Consider the following 24081-nt stretch of genomic DNA (forward strand, 5'->3'; position numbering starts at 1 on the left):
GTCGATATACTCCACCTTACATTTTAGTTATACTTAGTTGTTTAATTCATTAGAAAGTGTGTGGTTCTTTCTGTTCCAAACGGAATCCTTTCTCCCTGTGACTTCATTTTGAGACTGTGATGCAAGTCCATGGTGTTCCTTTTTAATGTGAAAGTAAACAATGAGGAAAGGAAGTGTGGAGGCTTGGAATCTTAGCTGATGCCTCACGGGTCACTGGGGAGCAGTGAGGTTCTTCTCCGCTCTTAGTGGCCGGAAACACCAGAGAGGAAGGACTGCTTACTCTAAATTTATTTGAGCCTCTGTGCTGGAAGCTTCCTCAGTTTGCCACGCAAACGCTAACCAAGCCCCTTTGGGGTACTTCGGACTGTGCTGGTGCAGGATATGCAAAGACAATGCCTGAGGGAGGAACCAGAAAAGCAGAGTAACCAAAAATTCCAGTGCCAGGGTAAGTGCAGAGCAAGAAGTACACAGAGGGTGCAAAGGAGAGACGGGCAAACCTTACTTCCCTGTGTGGCAAGAGTTGAGTGGTCAGGAAGGACTTCACAGAGAAGATAGAGCTAGAACTGAGAATTGAAACAATAGAGGAAAAAAGAATAAGAATTGTCTAGTCAGATGAAGTGGGAGAAATTCATTTTAGACACAGGAAAAATACCTGCAGGGAACAGAGGATGGGATGGAAGAGATAGTGGCCAGCTTAGGGAACTGTGAGTTATTTAATACCCCTGATATCCAGGGTACAAGGGCAGTTGAGATGCAGAAGGACATGCCAGCAACCCAGGTGAGCTCAAGAACTGTAAACTGTCCTCAGAAGTTAGGATTTTACTTTGGAGGGATTTGGGAGCCAGGAAGGATTTTAAACAGGAGAGTAAGTGATCTCTCTCTGAAGTTATCGTTGCAGGATGTTGGTTAGGTTACTAAATAAAATGCATAAATTGCCTTCAGAACATAAGATCTCCTGCTACTTTATGGAAATATATTTAGGAAGGTTTTTGTTTTTGAGCCAGCACTTAATGTTGATCAGCAGAGATTCTGCCTCTGACCTGTGATCTTAAGCTGAGCCAACTGTCAATTGCCTGTATGTCTTTCAATTCATTAAAATTAGACTGGTAGGTCCAATATAAAGTACTCGTGGCTTGAATGGAGTTGAAATTTGTCAGAACCCAACATTTTCTGGTGTGTAGGAGGCTATTATTTAATAATAATAACTCTCTAAATGTGAAATTTCTCTTATAAATTTACCTATGAGCTTATTCAGCCTTGCAGAACAATGAGGAGTATAAGAAGTTGCAGGACTGTATATCTTCGCAGAACATCAGTTTTCTTAAAATTTGAGGGAAAGTTTTTTGTATTAAAACAAGTGTGGGCATGTTATAGTCATCCTCTATATAGATGGAAATGTCAAATAAATCATTAAGGGCATCTGTTTATTTTTTTCTGCCATCTGAGGAAAATCTGACAAGTACTGATTTCAGTTAATAATAATGGCTCACATTTTTAATTGCCTGAGTTTTGTCAATTTACATAAGTACTTTTGTTTAATGCATATAAAACACCAAGTTAAGTCCAATGCCCTGTGCCAGGACCAGAATTGCAATGGTAAACTAAGTTTCTCTCGCATCCTCACAACTGCTCTGCAGAGTTTAGGCAACGTTATGACCATTTTGCAGATGAGAAAACTGAGACTTTATGATATAAGGAGGTTTGCTCAGGAACCTCTATAGTAAAGTCATACTCTATGCCGCTCTTTACTACCATACTCCTTCTCTGAAAGTTTTAGATCTCAACTTTCTGTCTCCTTTGCCTTATCTGTTCTTGCATTTACTTTATTAAGGATATTTTGTCCTTTCCTCCAGGTCTATCTGCTTTTCTATCTCTAGAAATGATCAAATGCCATCTATCCTCCTCATTAATCATTATAAGCTATGCCAAATACCTTAATCAATAAAGAATTTTTAAAAAATTAAAAAATAAGCTATGCCCATATACGAGCTTGTTTTTATGTTACTTATTAACAGTAGCTATAATAACTACAACCATTATAAACTTGTATAGAGCCTCTACTGTTTACAAATGTACTGTGATCAGACTTTAATCCTACAGAGAAATGGAAGTCAGGGTTATATATAATGGCCAATTAACAATTCAAGATGGCCAGAGATCATGGAGCGATTCAGACCATAAGTGTTAGAGGGGTTCAGTGAAGGCTTCTTGGAGGAGGTGTTCAACAAGCTATGCCTTCAAGGAAGGAAAAAGGGGAGAACCTTTTAGGCAGACCCAAATAATTCCAGTACCTAAAAGAAGTTCACCACAGTATATCTCACGTTTTTTTCCTCTGTTCCTGAGAACTGAAATAGTCATAGACAAGAGTGGTTACATTTTAAGAGAAGGAATAACTCTACTCCATTATTCTACTCTAGTGTGGTTACGTTTCAAGAGAGGGATTATTCTACTGTAATGAAAAGCATATCCACTTCCCCAGGGATGCCATAATGAACTGACTGGATGATTTTCTTGGAGGTATGAATTGGACAGCTTCGGGGAGCTGAGTTTCCTCTGGGGCATATCCAAGGAGATTTTGGATGGTGGAGATGGAACTAGGCCTCAGACCTACTCATGAGGGCCCTAACCCTTTTTCCTCATCACCAGAAGGACCCTCCTCCCACATTGGAAATAATTCTGGACCAAATCTAACTTCCCAGAACTATTCCAATCCACATCTGGTAGGCCTCTAAGCTCCATGAGATTTCATGTCATTGATTTGTCATTGATTAAGACTGGGGCTGGCACTCAGCCCAACCTCAGCCCCAATAACCATAGTGGCAGACTTCTCAAATGTAACAGAAAGCTATGAAAACTCAGCATGTGCCCCTCAGCCTCCTTCAGTCAAACCAGGAAAGGAGAAAGAAAGTGGAGAGTTTTCAGGGGCAGAGGTACCTTCGTCAAAGATCTTTGGCCAGCAGCAAGCTGGAGGTCCTTTGCTAGAAATAGCTCTAAGGAGCAGCAGTCCATTATGGTTGGGATTAACACAGAGCAATGTCCATGAAGGAAAGATATCTAGGAGACACCTGGAACAGAAGCAGAACTTCCCATCTCCTCTGCAATTCAGCATGAAAACCAGGCAGCCTTTGCCCTTGAAGCATTGGTGTCTAAATGGGGAGATAGACATGCAACCAGAATCTCGTAAGGACTATAGTTGATACAGAAAGGAGCAGGTAACCTGGGATTCAGGAGCTGATGTCTTAGTTAATCTTGATAGAAGATGAACGAGTGTTAAGTCAGGAGGAAGAATAGTAGGAGGAATGTGATAGATGACAAAGAAGAGGAAACAGCCTACGCACAAGTGTGGGCTGTGAAACAGCCCCATGGGACTGGGGAACTCCAGGCAGTTCGTGCACTGGACCCAAAAATGGGCCGTGAGCCCCGGAAGCAGGCAGAGGCCAGCTGAGGGAGGGCACTGTGGGCCATGATAAGGGGCTTTATTCTGCAGCTGACAGGGAGGCATGAAGGAGCCTTAAGGAAAATAATCATACTTGCATCTTAGAAAGTTAAGGAAGGCAAGAATTTAAACAGGAGACCTGTTAGACATCTGTTGCAAGAGTTCTGGGGACATGATGAGGCTCAGCAAGGCAGAGGGGATAAGGGAGGGGGAAAGAGGGTTTTGAGAAATACATTTAAGAGAGAAATTCAGCAGGTTTTAGGGTTGTGTTAATGAGATTATGGGGAACAGAGGAGAGGAGAGGAGTCTAGGAAGACCCTCAGCTCTCAGATTCTTAGAACTGTCATCAATTTATTCATTTGTTTAATACGATACTTCTCATATAACAGTGTCATCTAAAACTGTTTTTAAAAGTGGGGTCATGAAGTTAGTGGATATACCCAGAAAAATTTTAATAGAAGATAACAGAGCAGAAAATGTTAACTGGCATTGCATATATTTTAAAAAGTGTAATTTTTATTTTGTGAAGTTTTGTTTCAGTTTGTGTGTGTGCAAGTGCAAGTGTGTGCATGTTCACAACTATATGAAGTATACTTTTTACTTAAGATTTAGTTCCAAACATTTGAAGTTCTATGGTATTTCTTTTCTATGGTTGTGTCTGATTATTCTCAAGGATGAATATGCCCCAACCAATGAGAGTGATTCCTTTGTAATAAACAGGAAAATCTTTTCTCACTATTAATCTTTCAAGACTAAATTTTATAGTAATCTGTGCCCTTGGAATTCCCATGGATTCTATGCACAGGAAGGAAAAAGGGACTCTTCCAGTGGGGGGTGGGACAGCATCAAATGTCCTGCCCTTCCGAAAACACAAGCAGCATCTACAAAGACACTTAGGACATGTCTCTCAGAGGGGGAATCATAGCTGGAAGAATCAAGTTACTTTATTTCCATACAGGATTTTACAGTTTGCAAACTACTTTCACAATATATCCTATATAATAAGAGCCTAATATGCTAAGTGTCTGGTCGTCCGGTCATCCATTCAACTAATCAAAGTGTAATGTGCTAATGATATGCTAAAGCCGCTCAACCGCTCACTGACCACCAGGGGGCAGACAGTCGACTGGCAGACCAGTCGCTATGACATGCACTAACCACCAGGGGGCAGATGCTCCAACCAATAGATTAGCTTGCTGCTGGGGTCTGGCCAATCAGGACTGAATGAGATGAGCTGGACATGCCCAGGAGCCCTCCCACAGTCCCTCCCTGGCTGGACAACCTCCCACGTCCCTCCCCGGCCCCAATTGTGCACCGGTGGGGTCCCTGGACATGGTCTGTGCCCTCTCGCAATCCGGGACCCCTCGGGATGTCGGAGAGCCTAAGTTTATGAGGTAATGACAGGTGAAGCCAGGATTGGCACTCGGTCCTTGCTTCTACCAGCTTTATGCAGTATTATCTATCTTGTCCAGTTAGCCTTCTTATGCCCTCATATAAAGGAACATCTCCCAAACAAACTGACTTTAAAAAAAAAGTTAATTTATAAAACTAAGTATCAAGCCCATAGTTCAAATAAATTCTAGACCACACGATCTCTCTTTAAAGGTATTAAGTTAGCCCTGGCTGGGTGGTTCAGTTGGTTGGAGCATTGTCCTGTGCACCAAAAGGTTGCTGGTTCGATTCCTGGTCAAGACACATACCTCTGTTGCAGGTCTGAGGTTTGGTCAGGATGCATATAGGAGGCAACCAATCGATGTTTCTTGCTCACATCGGTATTTTTCTTTCTCCCTTCCGCTCTCTCTAAAATCAATAAAAACAGCCCTAGCCAGTTTGGCTCAATGGATAGGGCATCAGCCTGCAGATTGAAGGGTCCTGGGTTCGATTCTAATCAAGGGCACATGCCCAGGTTATCGGCTCAATCCCCAGTGGGGGGCATGTAGGAGGCAGCCATTCAGTGATTTTCTTTCATCATTGATGTTTCTATCTCTCTCCCTCTCCCTTCCTCTCTGAAATCAATAAATATATACATTTAAAAATAAATAAAAATATATCTTCAGGTGAGAATTTTTAAATTCTAAAAACTAACTATTAATATCCAATAAGAGAAGAAATGTGAGTTTTGTTTGAGTAATAGGTAAGCCATTAGTTAAGAGCAAAATTAAATTAGAATGTATCTTCATTTTAAACTCCCCTTTAAAGCAATAGCATTAACCCTGCATAAAAATAAAACTGTTTGTTTTTCTAAAGAGATGCATTTTTGGTGAATTTGCTAGTTTTAGAAGTTGGGTCACATTTTGCTTTTACTTATTTAAAGATTTGAGAAGTCACATAGACTCCTTTAACTTTGAACTTCCTGACTTATGTTAGTTTAAGACATCCCTGTAGAATCATTTAAATATAGTTCTGGTGTATGCATAAACTTCCACTTAGAATTTCCTTTCTGAAGTCTGCTGAGAATAGAAATGAAAACCATATGAGATTTTCTTAATCCAGAATGTAAAATAACATGATAAATGTCTACCCAGAAGTACTCCCTGAAATACATTCAACAGGATGCACATTCTGGAGAAATTCTTTATATTTATAATTAAATCCTCCCGAGAACTGGGTTTATTATTTTAGCCCATAATTATGGAAGCCTGAATTGATAAAAGAGGATGCTTTTTTAAAGTAATGGCAATAGGAATGTTATTCAGCCATCTAGAATATTTGAAAACGATATCCGTTGGTATGGAAAGAGGTTCAAAATGCATTGTCAAGTGAAAAAGATTACAATTTCATTTAAAGATTATGTAAAATAGTATACTTAGCCTAGATACACACACACAGCTTCATAAAAAAAGAATTAGAGACTATACCAACAAAATGTTAATTGCTAGATAATAGAATTATAGCAACTTTTCCCTTTCTTTTTCCTTCTCCTTTCTTTTTATAGAGTATCAGAAAATTAAAATTATTTTTATTTGATTTTTAAAAAATAAATAAGTATAATATCTTTACTCGAGTCTTCTCACATATCTGGCCACACACCTTGAATGCAGCTAAAGCCCCAGGCTTTCCGTGCTTAGCCTGTCCTGGAGTTGGTTCTTACAATGTGCTGGCCTGAGTGGGGCCAGAGATCCATGTTATCGGATAATAGTATCACCAAAACCTTCCATGGTGCCAGTTTGCTGGTGCTTTAGTAATTAAAGGACCCTTGGTAACACTTTTAAATTTTCTAAGTTAATTTGTGTTCTTTTGTTTTATAGTATAATTTGCCCTGGTTTTTGTGCATATGTGTGGATGTTTCAAATCTTAGGTTTAGATTTCATTTAAGAGGAAATTTTGTCACTTTTATCTCTGTTCTTAAGGGAAATGATTATTTTATACCTGACTTCAGTGAGAATTTGGGCAAACATATTAGTCAAGTCTTTAATATTCACTATGTTGATAGAAATTGGCATATGCCCAAAGCTGGTCAGGTAACTACATTCATATTGTATAAGGCAAAGTAACCTGAAACTCGATTTAGAAGCAGCTGTGTATTTACATGACACATATTCCTGCCATTTCCTACTATGCTCTTACACTTAACATTTAAAGACTACCATCTAAGATTTTATGACAATAATTATTATGGTCTAAATAATTCTTTAAAATTAGAAGTTACTGACCCTATAAGTTGAACTATTCAGAGATTTACAAACTTTTGTTTTAAACTTTTAAAATATTTCTATATTTTATATAACTTTTATAAAACTATTTGATTACATTTGGGATGCATTTATGAGAAGCCTCAATTGATATTAACATCAGTGTGTCATGTGATTAGATCACAGCATGACACAAATTACTGACATATCTCAGTGTCTTATGAAAAAAAGAGGGTGCGAACATGCCAGTTAAATTTCTCACCTCTTCAGTTAGGAGCTTAATCTCTTTCTACCAAAAATCAGGTAAAGCTATTTCAACTACCTAAACTCATTTTAATTTGTTTTCTACAAGGGATATATAATGTCACTGCCTATTAATGGATTGCAAAATAAAAATCTCAGTATTTAGAGAGTTAACCTCTAAACTCAGCAGTCTTTGGCCTTAAAGAATATGGAGAAAAATGAAACAATAGCTGAAAACTTAATACAGACTTAAGTTTCTTTGTTCTGGTTCTTACTATTTGGGATGATTGATGTGTGTTTAGAAAATCATTCAAAGAATCAGTGCCAGTGAGACAGATAGAAAGCATCCAGAAAATTAGCACATTTAAAAATTCCCAGTATTTGTTCCTAATACATATTTAAAAATAAAGCACACACACACACATAACATACACTATCAAGTTTTTATATATAGTCAGATAATGTATATATATAAAAGCCTAAGTGACTGTTCAACCATTCGACCTTTCAGCTGATAGCTATGATGTGCACTGACCACCAGGGGGAAGATGCTCAATACACAGGCATGGAAATATGGAACAGACTGATGAATCTCAGAGGGGAAGGGCGGGAAGAGATTAACCAAAGATCTTATATGCATACTAGAGGCTCAGTGCACGGATTCATGCACCAGTGGGGTCCCTCAGCCTGGCCTGTGGGGATCTGGCAGAAACCAGCTCTCCGATATCCCCCGAGGAGTCCTGAATTGCGAGAGGGCATAGTCCAAGCCGAGGGACCCTAGTAAAATTATATTTGAGTTGTGCTCATCTTTTCTTGGGATTGATTTAAGCAAACACTAGACCCAACTGATCGAGGTATTACAGTTGCTGAGAAGTTAAATTCACAAAGCCTTGAGTTGGGAGTCAGAAACTTTGGTGATGTATATCTTGCTCTGTCAGTCCCACAAGTGTGAAAGACTGGAAGAGGATTCTTGGAGTTATTTTACACTGTCAGATTCTGTGCTTCTTTTGAGTCCTGAGTGGTACATTACCCCCTGGTTATCAAGAAAGCTTTTGGAGCAATTGGAGTACCCAGAGCTATAAAAGAATTGAGTTAGTTCAGCTATGGCTGGAAGTATATATAGAAGTGGTTTGATTCCTTAAAGATATGCCTAATTTTAACATTTAAAAACTGAAAGTCTTAAAGCAATATAGGATAGAAGAGCACCTGTCCAAAGCCAAGAACACTGACTTTCTAGTGGTGGTGGAACTTGTCCCAAGTAGTTTCTCTTCCCCCAGCAAGAAGTCATTGGCATGACAGAGAGTGAATAAGCAAGGGACCTTCTAATACTGGCAGTTTGGCTGACCTGTGGAGGCTAGAGCTTCTGCTGAGAAGCCAACTTCAAGTCAGCTATCATGAACTCTTATTCTCCATCTTTCCAAGAGATGCCTAAGAAACTGAGTTAGAGACAGATCATTTCCAGAATCTCACATTCTTATCCCAAGAAAGGTTATTCAACATTTCATTGTCTTGGTGGGTCAACATGGAGGCATTCTGGTCAATGCCTGCAAATTATGACCCTTTTTCTAATTGTCTGAATCCACTCTCTGTTCCCCTATCTTGCATTTTAGTTGCTTAACTGACTCCACCTGGAGGATCTCTTGGACTTTAGTGGTCAACAGTGGCCACAGCTTCAAGAACTTGGGATGTTCTTGTGCTTGTGTATGTATGCAGTCTCCCTGAGAAATACCACAAGTGCCTGGTGGGAACAATCTGTACCAAATGAAAGAGGAGAATAAAGAGCTACTCTGCCTCACGGAAAACTTGAATCAAAACAGTCTGGTCAGAAACTATTTGGCTGATAGAGCATATATTTTCTGCTTTCTTTTTCTTTGAGATTGAGAGGTATACTTTTTATAATTTTTAAATATTAGTAGGAATATGGGCACAAAGGAATATATATATATATATATATATATATATATATATATATATATATACACACATACATACACACTAGAGGCCCAGTGCACAAAATTCGTGCACTGGGGGGGATGTCCCTCAGCCCAGCCTGCACCCTCTCCAATCTGGGACCCCTCGGGGGATGTCCAACTGCCGGTTTAGGCCAGATCCCTGTGGAGAGATTGGGCCTAAACCGGCAGTCAGACATCCCTCTCGCAATCCAGGACTGCTGGCTCCCAACCACTCACCTGCCTGCCAGCCTGATCACCCCCTAACCACTCCCCTGCCAGCCTGATTTATGCCTAACTGCTCCCCTGCAGGCCTGGTCACCCCCAACTGCCCTCCCCTGCAGGCCTGATCCCCCCCTCCCGCAACTGCCCTCCCCTGCAGGCCTGATCCCCCCCTCCCGCAACTGCCCTCCCCTGCTGACCTGGTTGCCTCTAACTGCAGGCATGGTCCCCCCCAACAGCCTTCCCATGCAGGCCTCGTCACCCCAACTGCCCTCCCCTGCTGGCCTGGTCACCCCCAACTGCCCTCCCATGCCGGCCTGGTCACCCCCAACTGCCCTCCCCTGATGGCCTGGTTGCCCTTAACTGCCCTCCCCTGCTGGCCTGATCTCCCACAACTACCCTCCCCTGCTGGCCATCTTGTGGCAGCCATCTTTGACCACATTGGGGTGGCCATCTTGTGCAATGGCTTGAGGGTCAATTTGCATATTACCTCTTTATTATATAGGATATATATATACACACTGAAGAGTGTTCTGGTTCAATTGCAACTGAACATTTGACTTTCTTTGTGGTGTGTGTGTGTGTGTGTGTGTGTGTGTGTGTGTGAGAGAGAGAGAGAGAGAGAGAGAGAGAGAGAGAGAGAGAGAGAGTTTGTGAATGTGCTTGTACACACTCACACATGCATATGAAAGATGAATGTGAACAGTTGTTTATACTTTTCAAATTCATATAGGCCATGCACTATGGGCAGGGCAGCAGAATTCCAGGCAGAAATGATTCCTAAGAATAATTATGTTCATTGCTGTGACACATTAATGGGTATTCAGTAATAGTTTCAAGTTGAAATCAGGGTCTGTAGTTCCTAGTGTGTGCTTCATCTACAGAATGAATGGTTGGAAGCTGTGTTAAATTAGCTTATGCCATATTATGCCACTATCACAAATTGTCTTCTAAGTTGTAGTGACATTAAACAACAAAAAATTATTTCTTGCTCACATCACATGTCAGTAGCTCATCTGCTGTGACTTTTTTCCCTGTGCCATAATTCATGGACCTAGGCTGAAGGAATAGCCTTTATATGAGACATGCTAGCCTTGTGGTAAAGCAAAAAGAGCAGGAGAGCTGGCAGAGCTAGGTGATGGCACTTGCAGAGTTTTGCTTGAAACCAGCATATATTATTTCTGCTCACATTTCATTGGCCAAAGTGGGGCATCTAGCCAAGCAGAAGATCAATGGGATTGGAGATATATGCTTCCCAGTTGGAGAAAAACTGCAAATTACATGGCAACTGGAAAGAACAGGGAATCATTGGAAATATATAAGGAATAAAATGTGTTTGTGTGTGTATATATATATATCTATATATATATATCTATATATATATATATATATATGTTTTTATTATAAATTTAATAATTAAACACATTAATAAATAAATTAAAGGTATATGTTTTATATGTTATATACTATAACATATATAAAGCACTTTTAATGTGTCTAAACATTTTACATAATAAATTTTATATAAATTACATTTTTAGTGTGGTTGGGAAAGTCACTTTTTAAATATATAAGCAGTCTTTATCATCTTTAGGTATGGATTTTCCCAACCACACCGGTAAAGAGTGATTTAAAACAATTTGCTTGATCCTCTTTTACAATAATAGAAATGATTTTTAGGTGACTGGATTTGCTATGAATCCAACTTGCAGAAGATGTTACAAGTCCTGGGAAATAATACTGGTGTTAAGAATTGGTGATGAAATAGGATGTCTCATCATGTCTGTGATTCATGTGTTCCATAAAGAAATACACATAAACACAGCTATGAATCTCTGTGTAAACTGAGTATATTTCAGTGTCACAGATATACTAGTATACATCTCCCAGATTTCTTTCTTCTATAGCTGTATATCAGCTGACAGCAAGATATTTTGCTACATACACATCAAGGAAAAAGTTGCCTTAAGTTATGGAGAGCTGAAATAGGTGTTTATTAATTCTCCCCTGAATATTCATCTTAAATTTATTCTAAATAACCTGTATTTTACTCCTTTTAGTAACTTAAATGCCATACAAGGAAAATGTTATGCACATTAGAAAAAAATATATATTTGGTATACATTTAAGAATTATTCAGACCTTTTACATTGCAATAAACCTATTATGTATACAAAGAGTGCAAAGAAATGTAGCCTGACGCCATGACATGGGATCTCAATCAAAGTCTGTTACTACTACAAAACTTGATGTTTCATCCTGCACCTGTGATTAAAGTTATAAAGCCCTCCAGGGAGAAGGATTGTGTTGGTATGTGGGTCTATATGATATTTGTCATTCAGATCCATATATAGACAGGATGGGTACTGTGGCGTTGACTAACAAAACTGGCCTTGTGTATGGCCAAATAAATACACCTTCCTTTGATACATAGGGACTTCACTTGAGAAATTCCATGTAAAGACAAAGGAGTCAATTATCTTAAGTAGTACGTTAATTAATGAAGTTAACTCAGCAATAGAAATCATCCTAAGCCAGCTACTGTGAGCCTGTTGAAACGTTAATACCTATGATAAACTTTAATAGTGATAATTGTATTCATTGCTAACAAGTTGTGGTGGTTAAGTCACCCATAATCTTTCAGAAACAGGGTGGCCACCGTGTTATCCAGTTTAAATGAAACAACAAAACACTGTTCTCAAACCTGCTTTTCTTTTTTTCTTTTATTGTTCATATTATTACAGTTGTTCCTCTTTTTTCCCCCCATAGCTCCCCTCCACCCGGTCCCCCCCCCTGCACCTTCTGCCCTTACCCCATCCCCCACTGTTCTCATCCATAGGTGTACGATTTTTGTCCAGTTTCTTCCCACACCCCCACACCCCTTTCCCCCTGAGAATTGTTAGTCCACTCCCCTTCTATGCCCCTGATTCTATTATGTTCACCAGTTTATTCTGTTCATCAGATTTTTTTATTCACTTAATTTTTAGATTCACTTGTTGATAGATATGTATTTGTTGTTCATAATTTTTATCTTTACCTTTTTCTTCTTCCTCCTCTTCTTAAAGAACACCTTTCAGCATTTCATATAATACTGGTTTGTTGGTGATGAACTCCTTTAGCTTTTTCTCATCTGTGAAGCTCTTTATCTGACCTTCACTTCTGAATGATAGCTTTGCTGGGTAAAGTAATCTTGGTTTTAGGTTCTTGCTATTCATCACTTTGAATATTTCTTGCCACTCCCTTCTGGCCTGCATGGTTTCTGTTGAGAAATCAGCTGACAATCGTATGGGTACTCCCTTGTAGGTAAATAACTGTTTTTCTCTTGCTGCTTTTAATATTCTCTCTTTGTCTTTTGCTCTTGGCATTTTAATTATGATGTGTCTTGGTGTGGTCCTCTTTGGATTCCTTGTGTTTGGGGTTCTCTGTGCTTCCTGGACTTGTAAGTCTATTTCTTTCACCAGGTAGGAGAAGTTTTCTGTCATTATTTCTTCAAATAGGTTTTCAATATCTTGCTCTCTCTCTCTTCTTCTGGCACCCCAGTAATTCGGATGTTGGTACACTTGAAGTTGTCCCAGAGGCTCCTTACACTATCTTCATATTTTTGGATTCTTTTTTCTTTTTGCTTTTCCAGTTGGGTGTTTTTTTGCTTCTTCGTATTTCAAATCTTTGACTTGATTCTTGCAATCCTCTAGTCTGCTGTTGAATATCTGTATATTATTCTTTATTTCAGTCAGTGTATGCTTAATTTCTAGTTGATCCTTTTTCATATCCTTGAGGGTCTCACTAAATTTATCGGCTGTTTCTAGAAGATTCTTGAAAAACCTTATAACCGTGGTTTTGAACTCTATATCTAGTAGTTTGCTTTCCTCCATTTCTGTCATTTGTGACCTGTTTCTTTGTCTCCACATTTTGGCTGCTTCCCTGTGTTGATAGAGTGGCTTTGTGTGCTAGGTGTCCTATAGGGTCCAGTGGCTCAGCCTCCCCAGTTACCTGAGGTGGACACACTTGGTGCACCCCTTTGTGGGCTGTGTGCACAGTCTTGTTGTAGTTAAGCCTTGATTGTTGTTGGTATCACTGGGAGGAATTGGTCTCCAGGCCAATTGGCTGTGAGAGTCAGCTGTGTCTACGATGGGAGAACTTCTGTGCTGGAGACACCCTTATGAGGCAATACTTACTTCAGTGGGGCTTTGATGCTCATTGAGTCTGCCCCCTGAGTGTGTCCCTTATGGATCTGAAGAGTTGTAATCTGGATGGTCCCACTCTGACCACTGGGTACACTGGCTCTTGGATCTCTAAGGACGTACTAATTTAGCCTCTGCCTGAGGCCACCCAGCAGGAACTATGGAGAGATCTGCAGATTCCTCTTCTTTGTTTGGAGTTTGGAGGTGCCCAGATGAGGCCCAGCTGTGAAGCAATGCAAGCTGCTATGGAGCCTTGGCCCTTCTTTTGGATGGTCTGGGACTCTCTGACCCAGCTGCAGCTTGTTAGGTAATTTTAGATTGCAAAGGGCCAGGCCATTCATATGCAAAAGCCTCTGAGCACAGCTTAGGTGGGGCAGGGTCTCAGGGAATTAACAGGGTGGAGCAAACAGCTATGGCTGACCTTCAGCCCTGCTTTAAGAGGCCCCCGGGTCTCAGTGTCCCTCGGTAATCACTGCAAGCACCTCTGAGAGAAAGCCGCCCTCAAGTTCCACCCGATGCCAGACAGTCCAGTTTCTCCCCATGTTTGTCTGGGTCCCCAGAGTCTCACCCAGACCTGGAGTTCAGAGCAGTCAGGAGCTTGTGTCTTCATCCTGATTGAAAAAGACAACCGCGTCCTCAGCTGCCAGCCCTTTCCACACACGCCTCCGTACCTCTGCACTTTACTTCCGCACCTCCTCTGATTCTCAGTGTGCTTTTCTCTTTCCTTCTTGTTTTAGAATTTCCACTCAGCCAGCCTTTCTGTGGTTCTGGATGATGTCCGTTTTGTCTTTTTGTTGTAATTTTGAATTGGTTGTGCAAGGCAGCAAGTTCAGGTGTTTACCTATGCCGCCATCTTGGTTTCTCTCCTCAAACCTGCTTTTCTAAATCACATGGAGATCCATGATGTCTTTTCTTCTTGAGTATTTTTAATGAGCATTTAAGAAAGAAGATCTACTTAAATTGGAGCCAAGTTTTCCATTGAATTGCAGGAGATTTGTAAAAACAACATAAACATATATGCCTATATATAATAATTTTATAAACTATCCACAGTAAACCAGGTTCCTTCTAGCCAGCTAGTTTTCTGGTGGTAATAAAATTTAATGTGACCCAAATTTAAATTTTTGGTCATTTAGAAGTAATGGTGTTCCTTTGGGTTAGCTATGAGAATTTGCTATGCCGAGATTAAGGTAAACCAAAATGTACTTAAAATTCTTAGCTGGGTGAACACACTGTTCCTGAGCACTCTAGAAACACCAGATTGAAAATTCAATGAAACTGTTACATGAGAGGAGGCCTGCAAACCTGGGATGCAAATTTGCTGAGCTCAGTATAATTCCTTACTTGACTGAGCCCTCTGGAGCCTTGTCCACCGGACTGTATCCAAACTCACTACATGATATTTCATATATATATATAAAATTTTTACTGATTTCATAGAGGGAGAGAGAGATAGAAACATCAATGATGAGAGAAAATCACTGATCAACTACCTATGGGGATGGAGCCCACAACCCGGGCATGTGCCTTGACCAGGAATCAAAACATGACCTCCTGGTTCACAGGTCGATGCTCAACCACTATGTCACACCCACCAGGCCATGATATTTCTTTAAAGACACAGCTTGTAAACCTCTTTTCAGTCATATTGACTTCCAGCATTCTCCATGCTCAGTCTTCATTGGTGCAGTCCTACTGAACTGTTTTGTCTTGCTTTGATGGTATAACCTCCCAGCAGTGAAATATAATTGGCCGCTTCAAAAATAAATTTAAAAAATAAACATCAATGTGAAAAAATTTGTAGCCCAAAGATGTTACTGTATTACCATTTCGACAAATAATACATTGAATTATGTGTTAGTAATAGGACAAGAGTTGACTTTTTTTCTTTAATTGTACCTTTCTGTATTTTTTTTTGTGTTTTCACCCCTGAGCATGTATAATTAAGAAACATGATAATACTTTTTAAGACCAGCATTGCAGGCCGTGGTTAATTTCTGCAGTGTCTTTATTATCATGCCCATTGCTGTGCACTTTGTTGGGCAGCCAGTGAGACAGCCCCCCTCCACTTTTTTGTCTGGACAGAGGTCACATCATGCTCTAAGCATGTACAACTGAGGCAAAGCAAGTAACTCTCCTTCAAGTAAAATCACAAATATCTGGCAGAATATGCCTAGCACAAAACCATCTTCTGGATTTATTGAGTGAAGAGGTGTTTGTTTTTGTTTTTTGGTTGTTTTTTTGGGGGGGTGGGGGGGGGTGGCGGGATTGTACAGATCAAGCACCAATTGAAAAAGTTTGATATCCACTTTTTCCACTAGTTGATTTCAGCCCCAAAACAACTCTTGACTTAAGATACCAAAGTTCTTTGGTCATCTTAGACTAAGGGGAATAGGGTTCTCTTAAGAAGCACATCATCCCTGTGTGGGTGGTGGTGACCAAGGAGTGTGGTTGGGACAAAGAGGGGTGCCAGCCCCACCTAAACCACAAAGAAGAGGTTCTTAAGGTAGAGATTTCTGTTATTTGAAGAAGTGGGGAAAGATGTTGGACAAGTAAAAATAGATACCTTCCAGAGTAAAAAGAAAATGTTTTTATATATAATAATTACAAAAATTTTATTGAAATTTGATCATGATACTAAGCCAAGTAGATTGCATTTTCTCCAGTAACATACTGCAATAATCTCCATAGAGGTCTGTCCTAGGGCATTCTCTGGTTCCACCCCATATTTAGGTTTACATGGGGGAACTTGCTATAGGTTGCTGCTTTTCTTTATAGCCCTGGAACTACAGGGTCAGGTATGGGTGGCAAATACAGAAAAAAATGAAACTGTAAAAATGTGATTGTAATGACCCTTAAAGCTATTATATAATACTAGAGGCCCAGTGCACTAATTCATGCACAGCTGGGGTCTGACCAGCCCACCTGGATAGGGACCAATTGGGTCGGGCCAGCTGGAGGGAGGGGCCGTGGGCGGTTGGCAGGCCAGCCCTGCCCCCTGGTCGAAATCCCAGTTGAACTCCTGGTCCAGGGGACAATTTGCCTTTTATCATATAGGACTAGAGGCCTGGTGCATGAATTTGTGCACATGTGGGGTCCCTTAACCCATTGGAGCTGTCTCACCCAGTCCCAATCGGGGCCGATGGGGGCTCCAATGGATTAAGGGACCCCACATGTTCACAGAAGGACTCTCAAATGAGTACTAAATAGAACTTTGAGCCATAAAGTAGTTGCCTTTTGTATCTTTTGTATCTTCTGAAGGGAAACCCCAACTTAGCCAATACAGAACAGTTCAGCTGAAGGTCCTGAACTGCATTTGTGGATCTCAGAGACACTCCTCCTGAAAGAGAGGTTTCCCAAAGCTTTTATTTCCGGATTGGTGCCCTGGGCATTTCTGAATGATGTGTACATGGCAGGAACAAGTACTTTTAGGTCTATGCTAGTAGCAATTATGTCAAGGAAAACACTCCAAACTTAGAAACTGTCAATCACTAGAATAACAGTGGATTAGGGGATGCCAAAAGAAGCAGGCATTTGGAACAAAAGTCACCAACAGGCTCTTTTTCCCTGAATTTAATGGCAAATTTCAGTCCGTGTCCAACCAGATCAGTGGTAGAGGAGTATTGGTTTTTGCTCTTCCTTTAGGGGCTTATACAAAATCTGGCCGTTGGTTTGTTTCCCTAATACATACCAGATAGCTCTGTCACATTAAACATTATGCGTCACAGACACTGAGCTTTCAGGGTAGATGTATAGGCTCACAGCCACAGATGTTCCTATAGATCACTTTTGTGCAGTGGTCCCCCAAACTCCCTGTACACTTTGGCTTTCACTGCGGGGGGAAAGCAAACATCAGAGTAAATGCAAATTCAAGGCCTGATCAGGCTCCTTCCCAACAGCAAAGTAAGGGGCCTGTAATAATATACTGTTTAATATCCTTTGGAGAAACTGGACTATAGACAGATGAACCTCTTTTCCCTTGCACTCATATTTCTTTAACAGAGTTGTGGTTGGGAAATGATCCAGGATTCACAAGGTCAAGTAGTGACCTGGTTCACATACCATAGACTCCTCTCCTCTCCCTCCGCAGCATCTCCAAGCAGGTGGTCTCCAAGCTGTTGGTGCGTCCACACCAAAAATGGTCACCAGTGGACACATGAACTTCTTAAGTTTGTCCCTCTGTGGTTCTAACAGGCCCGTCAAACTCAAGTCTCAGTTCTGGATAAGCAGCACTCTGCAGCCTGAAGTCATTATAATGTACTTGGTGAATGGACATCGTGTTATAAGGCACAGGGAATTAAAGCCATTGAAAGATTGAAGAAATAATAATACATTGGATTTTTGTAATACCTTTCTTCATGAGAAAATACACTTTCCTAGACTACCCAATTGTATTCTTTCTTTCATTATCCCCAGAGTTAAAGAATAAAGGAATGTTCATAAATATTCTTAGCCTTATCTTTGAAAGTTAAAAAAATTATTTTTAAAAAAGTATAAGAACTATTTTCTCCTCCCTACTCCCCTGGTTTCCTGCTGTGTAAATGAAGACGTTTTTCGCTGTCGACATTGAAGATAATCTTAATAGACACATAACAAGTACCTTGGAGATACCTGCTCATTTTACATTCATTTCTGGGAAGGTCCACTTCAACACACCTGAGAACAATGTCGCTTTGTAGTAACTTGCACACAGTGCTCATCAGTTTCTTTTTGATTAAGAAAGTAGAGTGCTAGTGTGACCTTTTAACTCACTCTTTTCCCTTCTTGTATTTTTCAGAAATTGAGGCAAAGGAAGCATGTGACTGGCTCCGTGCTGCTGGGTTCCCACAATACGCTCAGTTATATGAGGGTAAGTTGGCCTTCCCTTCACTCTTTATAAGGAGAATAATGCAAAATAAACTGCATTTATGCTGTGCTATGTTTTGACTTCTAAGTCTTTTCTTACCTTTATTTTTTTTTCTTTCCTGTCTCTTTCCCTCGGCTTTGTGATGGCCAGGGCTTATACTGATGCCAATTTGGGAATAAGTATTGTTTCCCAAGCCTATTTTTCTTTCTGTTCTACTCTTTCTGCTCACCTCTTTACCATCGTTCCCGACTCTATCTTTTCCTCCAGTGTTTTGCCAGGGTAGCTCTTCACTTCCTTTTTTGTTCTTTTTAATTTTTTTTCTTCTTTATTACTCTTAGTTTTCTTGAAAGTACAATAAATTAGTTGTTGAAAATTTTCCTAGAAATAACAAAACTAATTGTCTTGAGGCTTATCTTCAGTTCTGCTAACTTTATATGAACACTAGAGGCCCATTGCACGATATTTGTGCAAGAATAGGCCTTCCTTCCCCTGGCTTCGCTCCTGGCCACCCGGGAGCCTGCAAGTCCTCGCTCCTGGGCTGCCTGGGAGCCTGCAAGTCCTTGCTTCCAGCCGGAGCACCACTCCTGTAGCTTCCTCCGCCGCCTCCCCTCCCCCGCATAGCAGGCATCCCGCCCCTCCCGGCCACTCTACGCCTGCATATACAAATTAACCCGCCATCTTTGTTGGGTTAATTTGCATACTCACTCCTGGTTGGCTGTGGGCATAGCGGAGGTACAGTCAATTTACATGTTTGTCTATTATTAGGTAAGATTTTCAACCTTTTGCACTCGGATGTCGAGTGTGACTCGACACGGTTAGCATTAGAATAAAGGAATCGAGAAAAAAGCAAGCGAGTGCAAAGGGTTAAGGTATATGTGATTTTGGGGGGTTTTAAGTAAAGTGCTTTTATTGCTAGTATAATACCTCCTTTCATTTATGTTTTAATTGATAGTTAATAAACTTATTCACCTATATTTTACTTATCCCTTAATTATAAACAAGGCTTCTAACTACTTGTGTAGTCCTTAGGATCCCAACAGTAAGCAGATGGCACACTCAAGATAATCTGAGAAGGATTTACTTACCATTCATTGCAATGGTCCATTGCAGGCTATAGGAAACAATATCAACTTCTCTTCCTGATGGCATAAAATTTATGTGAAACAGACTGATAAATCTCAGAGAGAAGTTGTGGGCAGAAAGGGATTAACCAAATAACTTATATGTATATATGCATAACCCATGGACCCAGACAATGGTATAGTGAAGGCCTGGGAGAGGGGACTGTGTGAGGGTAAGGGGACCAATAGGGGTAAAAAGGGGACATCTGTAATACTTTCAATAATAAAGATAAATTTTTAAAAATTTATGTAGGGTCGAAAGAATCAACAAAATTAACCTGTACTCATGGTGAATCTCATTCACTCATGCAGAAGCTCTGTTTTATAATTTAAAATAATGAAATAAAACAAAAATCACTTATTCTACTTCTCTTGTTTAAATTCTGTGAAGATAAAGGAGAGCATATCTATGAATGTGCTTTGAAGTCTAGAAGCTCTGATAATTTTTTTATAGAATTGTAGCCTTTTAGGCAAGGAAGGGTCTTATCATTTTGGCCTTATCAACCCTCACTCCCACCCACCACTCTCAATTCACTGATTATGAAAGACAGGCCCAAAAAAGTTGTGACTTTTCCAAGGTTTAAAGGTAGAAGAGTCAGAATTAAAATCACAGTCTCTTGAGCTTTAATATTTTCTACTATAACATACATTCTTTTTGTAAACTCAAAATACTCTGTGACTTAAATGTGAAGGGTATAAATCACTAAAAAAGTAAAGATACCTCATCAGTAAAATGTGTCTGTCAGATTGTGTTTAAGCCATATCTATATATATAAAAGGCTAGTATGCTAAGTGTCTGATCGTCTGACCAGTCGCTATGATGCGCGCTGACCACTAGAGGACAGACGCTGAATGCAGGAGCTGCCATAATGTGCACTGGCCATATACAGAGAAATGGCACCACAGACCTGGTACCCACAAAGCAACACTTGGCTTCCCCCAAGTGGGACATAGGCCCTGGAGCAACAGCCCCCAAATCGCAGCCAATGCTGCCAAGACCCCATGGCGCAAAATGTGGCCCACAGCCCAGCCCAGCCCAGAAACGGTGGCTGTGGGCGCTGGGTAATTATGTCATGTAGCAACGCCCAGCTTCCTCTCTCTAGCGATTAGCCTCCTTGGAGTTTCTTCAGCTCACGAACACAACTTGCTTTATAGCCAGGTGGAAACATTTTACACTTTAATCAAATGTCTGTGAAGTGTTTTCCCATGCCTCATCTCATTTGATCCTCACAGAAGTCCTAGAATAGGTAGATAGGAGACTTGGTGGAATCCTATTTTCTTTTCATTAGCCAGAAAGTGGAGATTTAGAAAGCTTAGAAACTTGACCTGACTGAAAAGAAATAAGAAATGGTGGACCTTGAAAATGACTTCAGTTTTTCTCACTGCTCAGAATATAGTCAAACACTGCTGCAGTTAAATATTTTACCCTTTGTTCTCCCTGCATGATCTATAATATTAATCTCCTTTGTGTTGATATTTACTACTGTGTTGCTGACAATTACCTGAAAGAGAAGTTGGGGTACTTCACTGGGCTGGTAAAAGTTTAGCTAAATCAAAAAGCAGATCTAATTAAGCAAGTTTATATATATAAAACTCTCGCTAGCACCAATCACACACATGTGTTTCAATCTGTCATTGTCGATTGTGAATTTGGTTGACACTTCTATTATAGAGAAAGGGTGAATAGTGATATTAAAATATTTTTTCTAATTAATTTCCTTTCAATGTGCACAAATTTGTGCACTGGGCCACTAGTTCATTGAATTAATGTAATAAAGATAATAGCAAACACTATGTAGAACATTCAATGTTCCAGGTACTATTCAAAGCAATTTATATAACTACTAGAGGCCCAGTGCACAAATTTGTGCACAGTTGGGGTCCCTCAGCCTGGCTGGCGATTGAGCCAATCGGGGCCATCTTGCCCAGTCCCGATCGGGGCCAATCGGGGCCAGCCGGCCAGGAGGAGGGACTGCAGGAGGTTGGCTGGCTGCAGGAGGTTGGCTGTGTGAGCACACTGACCACCAGGGGAGCAGCTCCTGCATTGAGCATCTGTCCCCTGGTGGTCAGTGCACGTCATAATGACTGGTCGTTTGGTCAACCAGTTATTTGGTCGACCAGTGGTAACAGTTGCTTAGGCTTTTATATATATAGATTCATTTAATATTCACAACAAACCTCATGCCCATTTTCCAGATGAAGGAACAGGCCCAGAAGTGGTTAAGTGCCTTAAACCCGGTTCTACAGCTAGAGAGTAGCAGAGCCAGGACTGAAAACCAGGACACACACTGCACACACTCCCTCCCTCGCAGAGTAAGACTGTCTTCATTCTTGCACCACCTAGAATTCACTCATTACTTTTTTTCACCAGAAGAGGAATTATTTCTGTTTCCAAATTGTATTAAGATTTACATACCCCTAGCCATATTTTATGACTGGCAAGATGGAAGCAATACAAAATATAAAATGAGGAAGAGAAAGAATGGCAGGGTAATGATAGTGAACTGATATTGTCTGTGACATTTGGCTAAGGCCTCTATTACAATGATCTCCAGATTTTTACTCTGAATGAGGTACCTAAAATTAACACGGTATCTTAAATATTGCCCTTGACCTCCAACACTGGCATAAATAGACTGTGGAGAAAAGTGATGATGGTGGAATTCCTTTTTTCTCTTTGGATAAAATTAGTTGCTTGAGTATTTTGCTTATATGCTAAAGTGATTCAAGATTTTGCTACAAAAGAAAAATTTGAGGCCATTGAGTTTCGGGTGTTTTGGAAAATGTCCTTTCTAAAGAAAAATCAACACAAACCAACCATTCATGAACTGGTCAGGATACAAGTGAGAGACTTATGTCAGTGAGGAAAATGTAAAAGCTTTTCTCCATAAAGGCAAATGTTTTGATAATGATGAGCTATAAAAATGCAGACATTTAGTATTCAGTCCTATCCAAAGTCAAATGCTTGGTTATTCTCATATTTCATTCTTTTTTTGTACCTTAAAAGCATTTATTGTGATAAAAATAAAACTGCTTGCTATCTTAAACAGTACCCTCATACTCCCCATCAATGAAGAGTAACTGCTGTTAATATCATTCCTGTGTACAAAAACATGGTGGCCTGAAGATGTGTGTCTATTCAGATAAAACAAGGCACATAAATACTTTTGTCTTCCTCTTTATCTCTTTCAGATTCACAGTTTCCCATCAACATTTTGGCTGTTAAAAACGATCATGATTTTCTTGAAAAGGACCTTGTAGAACCTCTTTACAGGTAAATCATGTGAAGTACTTTTGCTTCTTTCAATTGTTTCCAATAGGCACCACTATATTGAGGAGTGAGTTCAGTAGTTCAGTAACTTCATTGAGTGCCAGGCATGGGTCCAGGTTCTAAGTATATACTATGGTGAGCATGATCAGGCCTGGTTTCATGGAGCTTAAATCTTAGTAGGAGGCTTCAGAAAATAGACTGGAAAAGGAAAGAGAGTGAGAGAAAAAGAGAGGGAGAAGGAGAGGTTATCTCAGAGAATGTGCAATGCTATGAAAAAAGTAAAACAAGATGAGGCTAGAGACAGTGGTTGGGGTCGTGGGTGGGTTAGTGGGAGGAAGCAGCATGTGTGGTCAAGGAAGGTCCTGAAAATCTCCAGGAGTATGTCCAATTTGCCTATATTTTTTGCAAGTCAAGTGATTATATCAGAAAACTAGAATATGTAAGCTCAAGTAATTATATTGGCAACTTGGAATATTTAAGTCTATGTGATAGATGCTATAAGAAGACCAAGGTGTATCCTATATAATAAAAGCCCAATATGCTCTGTCCAGTTGTCTGGTCATCCTTTCAACTAATCAAAGCGTAATATGCTAATGATATGCTAAGGCCACTCAACTGCTCCCTGTGATGTGCACTGACCACCAGAGGCCAGACAGTCGACAGGTTGACCAGTAGCTATGACATGCACTGACCACCAGGGGGAAGATGCTCCAACTGGTAGGTTAGCTTGCTGCTGGGGTCCGGCCGATCAGGACTGAGCAAGACGAGCTGGACATGCCCTGGAGCCCTCCTGTGGTCCCTCCCCAGCTGGCCAACATCCCACGTCCCTTCCCGGCCCTGATTGTGGGTGGGAGATAATCAACCAAAGACCATCCTATATAAAGGCTAATATGCAAATCGACCGAACAGCAGAACAACTGGTCGCTATGATGTGTACTGACCACCAGGGAGCAGATGTTCAGCATAGGAGAGCGCCGGTCACCCAGAAGCCCGGCTCATGGCTGGCGAGCGCAGCAGCCCCTCCCACCTCCTCAGTAGCACTAAGAATGTCCGACTGCCAGCATAGACCCCTACCCCCGAGTGCATGAGTTTCGTGGACCAGGCCTCTAGTATATAAATAATTCCCTCCCCTCAAAGAATTTATAATCTGGCTGGAGAAATCTAGTTGAAGAAATAAAGC

At 40.5% G+C, this 24081-nt stretch overlaps 1 protein-coding gene across 1 annotated transcript in view; it reads left to right on the forward strand.

Moving 5' to 3' along the window:
* The window catches only part of STARD13 (StAR related lipid transfer domain containing 13), a 208038-nt gene that overhangs the window by 108143 nt on the left and 75814 nt on the right, over positions 1-24081 (forward strand). The window contains exons 2-3 of the mRNA XM_008160312.3: positions 18441-18512; positions 22823-22904. Coding sequence (XP_008158534.2) covers positions 18441-18512; positions 22823-22904 — 154 coding nt within the window. The remainder of the gene's footprint in view (positions 1-18440; positions 18513-22822; positions 22905-24081) is intronic.

Source organism: Eptesicus fuscus, chromosome 8 (genome assembly GCF_027574615.1).
Source record: "Eptesicus fuscus isolate TK198812 chromosome 8, DD_ASM_mEF_20220401, whole genome shotgun sequence".
Lineage (NCBI taxonomy): Eukaryota > Metazoa > Chordata > Mammalia > Chiroptera > Vespertilionidae > Eptesicus > Eptesicus fuscus.